This window comes from Eurosta solidaginis, chromosome 3, assembly GCF_040869045.1.
Source record: "Eurosta solidaginis isolate ZX-2024a chromosome 3, ASM4086904v1, whole genome shotgun sequence".
Lineage (NCBI taxonomy): Eukaryota > Metazoa > Arthropoda > Insecta > Diptera > Tephritidae > Eurosta > Eurosta solidaginis.
Window position 1 is genome coordinate 158,757,621 of NC_090321.1, and position 12,458 is coordinate 158,770,078.

Sequence of the window (12,458 nt, forward strand, 5' to 3'; positions counted from 1 at the left end):
GCCTACCAGCCATTTCGGTAGGGTTTCACCCCGACCTACTAAAGTGGCAGAATACCGCACCTACCAGCCCAAAGTCATCAAGTCAAAATGTAATGTCAACTCAAAGCCTAAAACAGTCCAGTTCGTCACCGTTGTGTACCGATCTTGACTCTTAAAGAGTCCTCCCTCCCCTGAGCTCGGCGTGCGGGTTTTATTGAGTTGTCCTCTCTAGATCCGCCATTATCAGTAGAAGCAGGGGCACCTCGTGCAGGACGTGATAACTAATCACGCGTGACATTCGTCACTATGGCCGGTCTAAGACTGATATCAGTCCCTGATCCAGAGCCTGAAACCACTTATGATATCCAAGCCAAGTATCTTAGCCCCCAAAAAAGAAGAGATATGAAATAATACTTTTTTTTATAATGTGTTAAACTTAAAATGCTCAACAATACTATAGAGACAAATGAATGTATATTCTGGTTCACCAATTGTTTTAAAACTTCAAATTTTACTTTCCTCAAACAAGTTTAATTATAACGAGAAGATAAAAAACTTGTAAAGTTGGCAGTACCAGAAGACATGGGAGGGAAGAGTGACAATTAAGTGGAAAGGTAGAACCTATAGGAAACAAAATTTTTCGAAAAAGTATCTATGAATCGCAGCGCTTTTCGCAAAGAAATATTTTAGCTTTGGAATTTCAGCAACAAGCGTAGTGTTTTCGTTTTTTTTTCAACCCAAACATGAATACTAATTAATATTTTTAGATTTTTGAAACTTTTTTGGTTTTGTTTTAAAACAATTAAGTCTAAAATAAGTTTAAAATTTAAACCCAATAAAATTAAAAAGCAGCATTTAATTCAGATATTTTAAATTTAGGTAAAAGAAGTTTGAAAAATCTGTTAAGCCGATGAAAGGTTTAAAATTTACGCTCACAACCGTGTGCGTTTTATGACGACTCCTAACGCCATCTGCTAGAGCAGCTAAATTTCGCTAAGAAGCTTTTGTGGCTTCCCGGCTTAACCGAAGAAGTCACTTACAGCTATTTCCAGGAAAACCAGCCTTTAAGTTTTTGAAGTGTTTGTCAAATGTGCAAACTTTAATGAATTTTTCTTTTATAGTTAATATCATTGCTTAGGATGCAAAAGTTAAAATATTTAAGAAAAAAATGTATGGCAGGAAAACGCCGAGTTGCTCAGTTACGCCGAAAAAAACGCAGTTGTTTGGTTGTACTGTTGAACTATTATGAACAGAGTGTTGGATATTACAGTGTAAATTGATATTTTCTGTAAAGATCAACATTTACAGATATCGAATCGTGCACTAACTCAATTTCGAGAAAAAGGTGACTTTATCGAATATGCCGGGAAGTCACAGAAAAACATTCCAGAAGAGCTTGCCAAACCATTACCCAGGGGCGAATGGAAAAATTCTCTTAATATATTTATGTTAAATGTATATATGTAAATGTCTATAAATGTATAGATATACATATGTAGACAGGGATCTTAGCTTACTTAGGCGAGCACCCTACCTCTACACCAAAGGAGTTAAAAATATACCGGAATTTTTGATCTTTTCGGTAATATTGATTTAATACACACATTTTTCAAATATTTTATTGGAAGTTAAGACCCAGCAACTAAAAGCCCACAATATACAAGCCTACTATTTTATACACATTGTGGCGAATATTACCATTCCTAACATCGCTATGCTGTTAGTAAATAAACACAACGACACTAAGCCATTTACACAAATACATAAAAGCCAATCAAGAATATTTCACACACATAAGCGAAAAGAATATTTCACATACGCATATGTAGTCAGCAGATAAGAGTGAAGAAGAAATAGAAACAATCACATATCACGTTATCATCAGCTATGAGCAGAAGCTGTTACTCACACATACACGCGCATATAGCCAGAAGAAAAACATAAACTACAGAGATACATGTAAATAGGTAAATAACCAATTATGCGATACACATATATGTAATACTTCTATATCACTACTACTGAACTGTGCAGTCTATCAAACATTACAGTACAGATATACAACGAGAGAAGGAGACAAAATCTCAAGGCTGTCATTAAATTTTTGTAAAAAAGGGGCTTAAATATGTGTATATTTCAACAAGCAGTATAACAACAAGAGCATGTTAGAAACAAATTTACAAAATTGATATTATTTCAGCACCAATAGCAGTCAGCCCAGTACTCATATTTTGTTTACTTCATCAAAAATTTACTTCATTAAATAACTCAAAATGAGTAAAATTTTGAAAACGTTATATATCGTTTGTTCAAGCTAATTCACTTTAAATAATTTTTAAAAACGTTTAAAGAAATGCTTGTTGGGATGTATAAGTATATTTTTATACATGTACATATATTTGAATTTTTTTCATTTCAAAAATATGAATTCTTCGCCTTATTTTTTTCTTTTACTATATATGTATGTAAATAATGTACTTTGTATGGCTGCAGCCCATGTTTAAATAATAAATACATCAAGCCTTGTATTGAATTTGTTGGCCTTTTCATTGTTTAATCGACTAAACTGAGATTTTATAACAATTAGTATGCAGAAGTTGGGTAAAGAGGATAGTGACCCGTTGTGACCCCTTTAATACTTTATTTACACATGCTACTACAATTCAATAACACTAACAAAGCCCACACATGCGCAGAACATACATTTGCACAGTTTCAGCAAATAATGATTGCAGAAAATTTGCACATTAGGAAGATAGGAAGGTATTGATATAGAAGTATTATATACATATATGGCGATACAACAGTTCCACAAGGCATGTTCGTGAAAAGTCTATACCTTAGGAGAAATATGTGAACGAGATTAACTGATCGTATAAAGCAGCGCGGTGCAAGCGATAATCAATCAGTTTAATTTAAACATTATGTTGTTGTTGTTGTATTAACGATAAAGGCCATACCGCCCTCCCCACCTCCTAGTTCCATGAGGAACTTGCGGTCACCAGAGCCTCGGCTGTTAATGAAACAGGATTCGCCACGGATAGTTGAGGTTGGAAATTCGGTTGGAGAAGCTATATATAGCGCTGGCAACCCATTGAGAGGGTTGCGCTACACAACCCCTTGAATCAATTTGGTATTTTAGTCACCTCTTACGTCAGGCATACCGCGGGTATATTCTAAGCCCCCTAACCCGCTGGGGGTATTTAAACATGATATTAGCGCAGTACGCGATAATTGTAATTGTGAAGTACTACTCACAAAGTAGTCTAAATAAAGAACGTTTTTCTATACTAAATATTTGAGTTATTTATTCGAAATTTCAGAGATTCGAACCTTAACAGAAGCTGCAAAATAGTCAGGAATTCCCCAAAATTCTCTGCAATATGTAAGAGCAGAATAGGTGAATTATACCGCCTGTCATTCAGCTCAACAAAACATGTAGCCTATTTCGAGTAAAAATCAATAATTTGTTTTAATACATAATACCCTAATATAAGAATACATGAAAAATGTAAAACATTTGCCTTGCAAATGAATTGCAGATATCTACGAAGATTTGCCAATTCACCTTTTGGAAAATAGTCTTATAAGCCGACACCGTAGTATAAACCGAAGTTCCAACAAAAAACGAGTTGTGTAGTTGCTTTATGTGTATATCTATGTATATTTGAACGGCTGATCTTATTTTCCAACATGTGAATATTAGAAAAAAAATATAGAATACCAAGTAATTTTTGTTGTTCGAAGGGGCTGTCAAATAAAAGGCATCTATGACTCTTATCTGCAGCGGAACGTACTAGTTTCGAACTAGTGTAGAAGTATTGCATTAAGAGAAAGTACTAGCTCTAGTTTTGTCCCCTCGTAGTGCTCTCAGCTGACACTTTTAACATTGTGATGTCCTACGAAATTGCAATAAAAAAATAAGCACGTTATTGGTGAAATAATGACTAAAAACAAAAATTTAAGATTCCTAAACGTTCCCGGACGTACATAAATATTTATTGGGTTAACACATATCTAGAATGAAATTGTTTCGCCATCATCCACATATGTGTGGGTAATATGTCATTTGTAGATGTAAAACGACGTTATTGCGGTCTTGGGCCCGTTTTTTCAGTGCCAGTTTAAATTCCAGTTAAAATTGAAATTTTATTACTTAAGAGCGAATACTTATTTGTTACGAAGTTAATGAAATGTGAAATTTAGGTATGAAACTTATACGAAAAATTACCTACGAAATCACCAGCCTATGTAATTGGATGACTTTACTCTCCAATTTCCGGGAAACTTTAAAAATCTTATTAAAATTGGATGTACCACATCTGCGGCCTCCCGGCATAATCGAAAAGTCACTTTTTTCTCGAAATTGAGTTAGTGCACGATTCGATATTTGTAAATGTTAATCTTTCCAATAAAATATCAATTTACACTGTAATATTTAACATTCAGTTCAAAATATCGTAATTTCTCAACCAACCAAATTTTTTTATTATATTTTAACTTATGGGACGCAAACAATGCCATTATAAAAGAAAAAGTCATTAAATATACGCCGCCACCGCCGCCGATTCAGTTTTCAATTTTTCTCTATTAAAAAAGCAAACTATCTAAAAAAGGTGCCGATTTTTTCAAAAATTTTATATCCCGATTGGCTAAAAGAATAAGCGAAATCGGTGATGCAAAATTCTTTAGTAGGTTCAGTTGACAGGGAAAGCTCCATATATAAAACACGAAATACGCACTAGGAAGCATTTTACACCTAACATGTTAATTTTGATTTTTACACTTGATCATTACTAAAACCAAAGTCTCCCGGTTTGGCATTGCGTTAAGTTGGCGGCTCTATTCCCAACTGGTCCCTTGAAGTGAATCATCATGATTATAGCCTATCCAAATATGTAAATAAAAGCACAGGGCGCAATAACCTCCGAAGATATTTTAGGCCAAGCTTCTCTTCCAATTTGCGCCGTGTTCCTTTTAGTTTTTCCTGCAAATTGGAGGAACGAGATCTACATGTCTTACGCCGAATCCGAACGGCATCTTCATGGCAGATGAGCTTTCACTGAGATACTTTTCATGACAGAAACACACGGAGTGTTTGCAAATTCTTACCGTGGGGCGACCCCGCTTAGAAAGAATATTTTTTAATTGAAAAAACTTGTTTCTGAATTTTTAATATTGCTTTGCCAGGGAGTTGTAGGCGGATTACGCTTCCACCACACCATGGCGGTCGCTTATCCAAACCAAGTTCAAATATCACCTACACGTTATGGCTGCTGTTACAAATGTGAATATGTAGACACATATTTCCCAGGTGAGGCTCTGACCTTCCCATGAACTTTTATATCATAAGGCCGGGAAAAAACATTTTATACTGAACATATAACCATTTACATCTTTCAAATTAAAAATTGGTCGACCCTTACTTTTAAATATCGTTTTGGTTTGACGAAGACTATTGAAATCAATGTGCTTGTGAGGGCCAGGAGGCGCGGTAGCAACTGTTGGTCGAAATTGCTACTGTTCTAACTTCGGAAATTGAGGCCACCATCAACGCTAATTGTTAAAATTGTGCCACGAAAATCATGACTATTGATAGATCAATAAAAGCGGCCGTAAGTTGCCTTTGGGCGTGAACAGCAAGGAGCCACAAACGATTGACAGAAATCGCCGCGACGAGTATTAGGAGTTAGCCCATCTCCTTCGGTGAAACTACGCATTGCACGAGACATATAGAAAAAAGCGTGAATATTTTAAAATATTTGTATTTTTTCGGCAGACGCTGACCAGTCCCTAGGACCGGGGAAAGGTCCAAAGCCTCCCTGGAGTAAGTGAATGAAGGACAGTGCCTCCGCAAGAAGCTACTCCTTGAATAACATATCAGCCATTGGTCCTGGCCAAAACTCCAGATTACTCCAGTATATAGAACCGGTTGCCGTGGGAGGTCTGAAATTGCCAAAACGTCGATTTCCTTAAATACATATTTGTGACGAATATTAGGATCATTAAGCTCCTACTAAATAAATGCACAACAACAACAAAGAAGCCGCTCTTATGTATAGATATCTCACACACAAATATGTTATCATCAGCCGAAGTAGCTATTCACACACATACACGCATATGGCTATGGGAGAGGCGTGGACTACGGATATACATTAGACTGGGGCGATTTATTAACCGATATCGCGCCATCGATTTTTCTATAGGATTTGGGCTCAGGAAAAAAAGTTCCACTACGCATACCCAAAAAAATAATTTTCGAGCCTGCGAAATTTCATTTTTTTGAAGTTTTGTTTGAAGTTATTGTTGTGAAGTATAATTGTAAAGTACTACACCCAAAGTAATCTAAATCAAGACCAGAATGCAATACTGAATATTGGAATGATTTATTCAACAGTTTAGCGATTCGAACGTTAGCAGAAGGTGCATAAGTATCAGAAATCCCCAGAATTCGTACAATATAAACAGGACCTTTCCAAAAGATTACTTTTTTAAATAAGAACATCAAGTTATTTATAGTAACGCCGACGTCGCCCGCTTACTATGGATCCTACGCCGTCGCCGCCGATAAAGTGATCGGCGTCAGCCTCTGGTGTGGTGGCAGCGTGCTCCGCCTACCACACCGAAGATCCTAAGTTATATTCCCGGGCAAAGCAACATGAAAATTTAGAAACAAGTTTTTACAATTAGTAAAAAGTGTTTCCAAGTGGGGTCGCCCCTCGGCAGTGATTTTGCAAACACTCCAAAAGTATTTCTGCGATGAAAAGCTTCTCAGTAAAAATTCATCTGCTTGCATATGCCGTTCAGAGTAGGCGTAATACATGAAGCTCGGCTGCTTCCCAAGGCAGCCTATTCTATGTAGCGGAGCCTCTCGAGATTTTTTCCGACCTTAACAGGATAGGAGTAATGTCGACATCAGCCCTCGTTCCCTTCTTCTCACCCTATTTCCGGCACTAGCACACGAGTAGGTGAGGGAAACAGACTTACTTCCGTTAGAGGATACTGGTGACAATTTGTTTGTGGTCGCACCTATTGGATGGCGCGTAGCACTACTACACAGGGATACAAGGTAAAATGCAAAAACAAAAGCATAAGTGATAAAATGCTACATGCACCACATAGGTAAGTGACTTTTTGGGTTGTGCCGAAAACTGAGATCCGTTAACGTAAATATGTAGCTTATGCCACAAAGAAAAAATTAGTAGCTCTTTCGAGCTTGTGACGGGAAACTGCATTGAATAAATTCCAGCTGACTTCTTGGCGTTTTTCACTCAAAAAACACAATCATTTAATTGCAGATTTTTATTCGTTGTGTCTCTTTTTGCAGATTGACCGTAATTCAAGTTTGTAAACACATCTATATACATATATTTTTTAGGTTTACTGTAGTTCACATGTACCAAAGAGTGGACCTGGCCATTTAGATCAGACATCAGTGGGTATAAGGCAGGCTTTAAATGCGCCACGCACAAACAAATACGTCAATGAGCAAATCCGTGGAACACGCACCGAAGTGGATGGTAAGTACATATAAGAAACGAATTGGTTGTGTTTTGGGCTTTTAGCCATATAATGAATGCCTGTTAAATTCTGAAACACACCTGTAAAAATTTTAAATGACAAGCTCGTGCCTATTCACAGCTAACATAGATATTTATTAAGATATTTGGGCCTTGCAAGGTACACGGATTGCACGTATACTACAAGAGAGAGCCCATTGCGAATTTAAAGCATACGCTCATAGCAAACGTTAAAATATTGGCATATTAATAACAAAATACCGCGAAAATTCATTAAAGCATATATGACACTACTTTATTTTTGCTTGGAGTCCAAGCTAAAAACTGACGAAACTTTATCGGAACTTCAAAACACAAAAACAATTTCTATCATGAAAAAGCGAGACCACTATTCCCCCAAAATTAGTGAGTTTGAGATGTTTTTGCTTATGTTTTACATTTTATTTTTACATTAACACTTTTAACAGTAAAAACATTGCAAATAACACGCGAAATTTCTTTCGGTCTCTAATGGTTCACTTTTTTCACAAGAAAGTTGATTTTAATTGTTTTTTTATGCACCAAATTTTCAAACTAAAAACAAAATTTTCATGTGTCAGAAAAAAATAAAGAAAAAACGGCCGAATGTCAAAAAAACCTAACGAAATAAAAACTGGCTCGTTTATTTTTAATGAACTATATTGTATTTTCCTTGTATTTTGTTAGTTTTTTGAAATATAGTTTACACACTTACACCAGTACTGAAGCCGTATTAGGAGGGAGTGCGACAAAAAATTGAAGATAAAATACAAGAAAAAATACACGAAAATAAAGTAGTTTCACCAATTTTTGTTGTTATATCGGCCTACTGATTTGTAAGATCGCGGGTTCGAATCGAGCTCAAGGCCTAACAATAATTTTTTATCATTATTATTGTTATGATAAATTTTTTCTTAATTGAAAAAATTTTTAAATTAGAATAGAAGAAAGAAAAAATTTAGACAACTGCCAAAGCTCGTTGTATAGATCCATTTCGGGAACTGCTAAATTCCTTAATCGGCAACGTTTAGGCGCCGCTGCTATAACCATTCAGCCATCACAGTCAATTAAGAAAAAGTTTATCATAACAATAATAATGATAAAAAATTATTCTTGAGCCTTGAGCTCGATTCCAACCCGCGATCTTAAAAATCAGTAGGCCGATATAACAACAAAAATTGTTAATACATCCCAGAGCACGGGCAAAAAGTGTCAATAAAATATGACACTATGGCAGGATTGCCATCAAACAAGTCCAATTTTCACATCCATTCTGCAACAGATGTCGCAGTGTTGTGAATATCAATTGGCACGAACCAGAATAGAAGTAGGATTAATGAAGACAAACAAAAAACCGCTGTGATGGCTGAATGGTTATAGCAGCGGCGCCTAAACGTTGCCGATGAAGGAATTTAGCAGTTCCCGAAATGGATTTATACAACGAGCTTTGGCAGTTGTCTATATTTTTTCTTTCTTCTATTCTAATTTAAACATTTTTTTCAATTAAGAAAAAATTTATCATAACAATAATAATGATAAAAAATTATTGTTAGGACTTGAGCTCGATTCGAACCCGCGATCTTAAAGTAGTTTCATATAGGTATAAAAAAAACACAATTTCTTAAATTTTTCGTGAACGAAATGAGAGGATTGAGAGCAATACGGGTAATAAAATAAATTTATTTGTTTTGGTGTGTTGATTTTCCGACAAGGTGGGTAATTGATGTATATTCGAACGATTTTCCGTCATCCCTTGTCAAAATTGGTTTTTTTTTTATGGATTATTAGTTTAATGGTTAAAGCTTAAGCTTAATAAAACACCAGGTTATCCCTCCATTGGTGTTAATCGATAACACCAGGTTATATATTCAGAAGTTTGCTGTCTTTAAATTGCTGTACAGTTGCTCCACCAACACACAGGTAATACACTAAGGCCAGAACCATGTGCGTAGGTTTCTGCGTAATTGAGGTTATTATATATTTAGATATATTCTGATTTAATGGTTTATTCCATGTACGATAAATTTTTAGTTTTTTAAATGTTTTTAATTAAATTTTTTATCATTTCGATTCCCGCACTATTCGCCATTTTATTCTCTACCGCATGAATAGCGTCCTTTTATAGCACGCGGTTGAGTTGTGGGGAAAAACGACCTTGACGCGACGACGTTGCAAAACGAAGTGTCAAAATTGGTTTGGAGACAAACCGGTTTCGGCCTTGCGCATATCTGACAAGTGATGACGGAAAATCGTTCCAACATACATCAAAATAAATTTACCAATGGGATGTGAACGATTGGAGTGGAATATTTAGGAACCATGTTTATATAAGGCAATTACAAATTAATTTTGATTCACTCATATTTTCCTCGTTCATTACATAAACTTTCGTCCCCAATGTGCGTACAGGTGGATTGGGTTCACGTCAGTCGACACCAAATGGTTATGGCAGCCGAGATGTCAGTTCTCCGTCACAAAATGATTCCGATTATAAATATGGACGATTCGATGCTAGCGCATTGCACATTGCGCATGCGCTCAAACAAACGGAAATACAAAAGGCCTATAATAAGATGAGAGAAAAACCAATAGATTTTTATTTGGTAAGTAAAGCCAGTTATTTAAATTAATGTATATTCCTATAATCACAAGTAGATATGTAATTAAAGTATTACTTACCCACCAACAATGTTGTTTGTACCTTGTAATAATTTAAATACCTTAAAATTACTTAATTGGAAGTATGCATTTGGGGCCAGTTTGGTGTGGCAATTGTGGTTTTGACTTAACCAACCAGCAGTAGAACTTATTGACATGAATTCTTTAACATTTGGGGGCAATTTGTAAAATTTGTTAGGTACATATGTATCCATGATTCAATTGCACGAGGTTTCGCGTGTAGCTTTTTTAAAAATGTGACCCTCCGCACTCATGGTTGTTTTTAAGAAGTGGAGAAGGGAGGAAAATGAAATACCCTTTTTCAAAAAGGCACAAGTTCGACAAAAATCTCCTTTTGAGACATGACGATTGATAAAGCTTTAGCCAAGGCCTTTGTGAGAGAAATGTGGCCGTAATAAACATACTGTCAGTCACATTTGACACTAAGGGAAAATGATGGTGCGCATAACGCGTCATAGATAAATCCTAAGATGGATATATGGGCTACGGTTTAGGAGCTGAAAGCTTCTCAGCAATTTTAGCTATCAGCCCGTCTTTCAAACTCGGCTAGTGTCTTCCAAGCAGAAATCCTTGGGTCGTATCCTGTAACTATATACGAAGAAAAATGCATTTCAAATCAAAAAAAAAAGTTTTATCCGAAAAAATTTCTTTCGAATAGTGACATAACAACACACCTGAGCACTTACTCCAGCAGCGCTCATGACGCTTAACACCCACATCACTACGTCTAAGATCGTCAGCAGCTGCAAAAGGTCGCTGCAGCTAACTACGCACCGTTGGATGCAGCACAGGTGGTCGAGGTGCATCTATTAAGAAAATAAACCTTTAGGATCATTCCCACAATCACTGGCCACTGGCCTGCATGAAGAAAGAAAGGAGATCCCTTTTTATAGGATTTGCATGAGCTTCGTCGAGGAGAGCTGCAAAGAAGCAGTCACGCACTGCCTTTAGCTATGCCCAGCTTGAGCACATGCTATGTTTCAAACTATTGGCAGTTACACACAGCCGGAACTTCCAGAAGTTGCTTAGTACTCCGAAAGTGCAAAAGGGCTGAGATCTGGAAATCCAAACGGCAGAGCCAAATGTTTTGAAAAGAACGCCGAAAAACCTTTTGACCAGCAGCAAGAAAGTGCATCAAAACAGCACCTCGTTCTTTACTTGAGGGTCTTTAGCATACGGGCAGCACAGCAACCAGGATTTGCGCTTATATGTGGCATCTGGAAAATAATTACAAAGTGCAAATGCTTTGTACATTGTTACAAAGTTGTCTTTTTATTTGTAATTTGCCCAAAAATTTACAGCAAAATTATTAAATTTTTCACGAATGCTATCAAAAGAAATTATCAAAACTAAAAAGTGTATCCAATTAACATTTTTTTTTCTGAAAAGGCAAACTTTCAGTACTGTTTTAAAGGTTTGTTCATTATTGAGAAAGGAGTTTGAAAAGAAATAATACTTTTAATTTTTAGGAGCGACTTGGGAGTTTGGAATGTGAAAAGCACGGGGTGGTCTAAGGCTACATGGGTAACCTTTAATAATTAAACCATGATATGTATCATGATGCAATGAAGTCACATTTAACAATACTCTCCCTCATAAATTAAAATGTTGCTGCTTGACCTTTATGCAATATTAACTTCTTTTTCAATATCATTAAAAATACTACATTCTACCCTTTGTGAAATACTTCCTTTCGTCCAGGGCCGTATTTCCTAATTGAAATTTTGTAATTGAAATTTAAGTAACTTCTCGATAAGCTACAAACTTGAAACTTGGAATATAGTTCAAAACCAGATGACAATGCAATAATAAGGAAAAAACTCAACTGTCTCTACTTTCCCTTCTCCATTTCCTCTTTTCTTTCGATTTCCCTTTTCCGATGTGGAGACACGTCGAACTCCGCTCATTAAATTACTTAAGTAGTAAAAAAGTAGTAAAATAGTACCACAAGTGTCAGTGGAACTAATTCGCAATCCGAAAGAGAATTAATGTCAACTGACCTTAGTGAGCTTTGGAACTGTTAACCACCGCGTAAAGAGGAGCTGGGAGTTACTTATAAGACTGTGAAATACGTTGCGGGTTTTAGATGGGTCAACTATTTCCAAAATTAAAAAAATACACCACAGTTGAAAATTTAGAATAAAAAATAGGGCGACTTTTAATTCAAAATTTTTATTACATATTATGACACGTTCAGAAGGTATCCTTTTAAACCTATGTATGTATGTGCAATGATTTGAAACAGGCCTTGTGAATTGC

General features: G+C 36.0%; 1 protein-coding gene across 6 annotated transcripts in view; it reads left to right on the top strand.

Moving 5' to 3' along the window:
• The window catches only part of Hil (Hillarin), a 306,146-nt gene that overhangs the window by 125,742 nt on the left and 167,946 nt on the right, over positions 1 to 12,458 (top strand). For all 6 annotated transcript variants that reach the window (XM_067773502.1, XM_067773499.1, XM_067773504.1 and 3 more), the window contains exons 3-4: positions 7,361 to 7,502; positions 9,930 to 10,123. In XM_067773502.1, the coding sequence (XP_067629603.1) occupies positions 7,361 to 7,502; positions 9,930 to 10,123 (336 nt within the window). The remainder of the gene's footprint in view (positions 1 to 7,360; positions 7,503 to 9,929; positions 10,124 to 12,458) is intronic.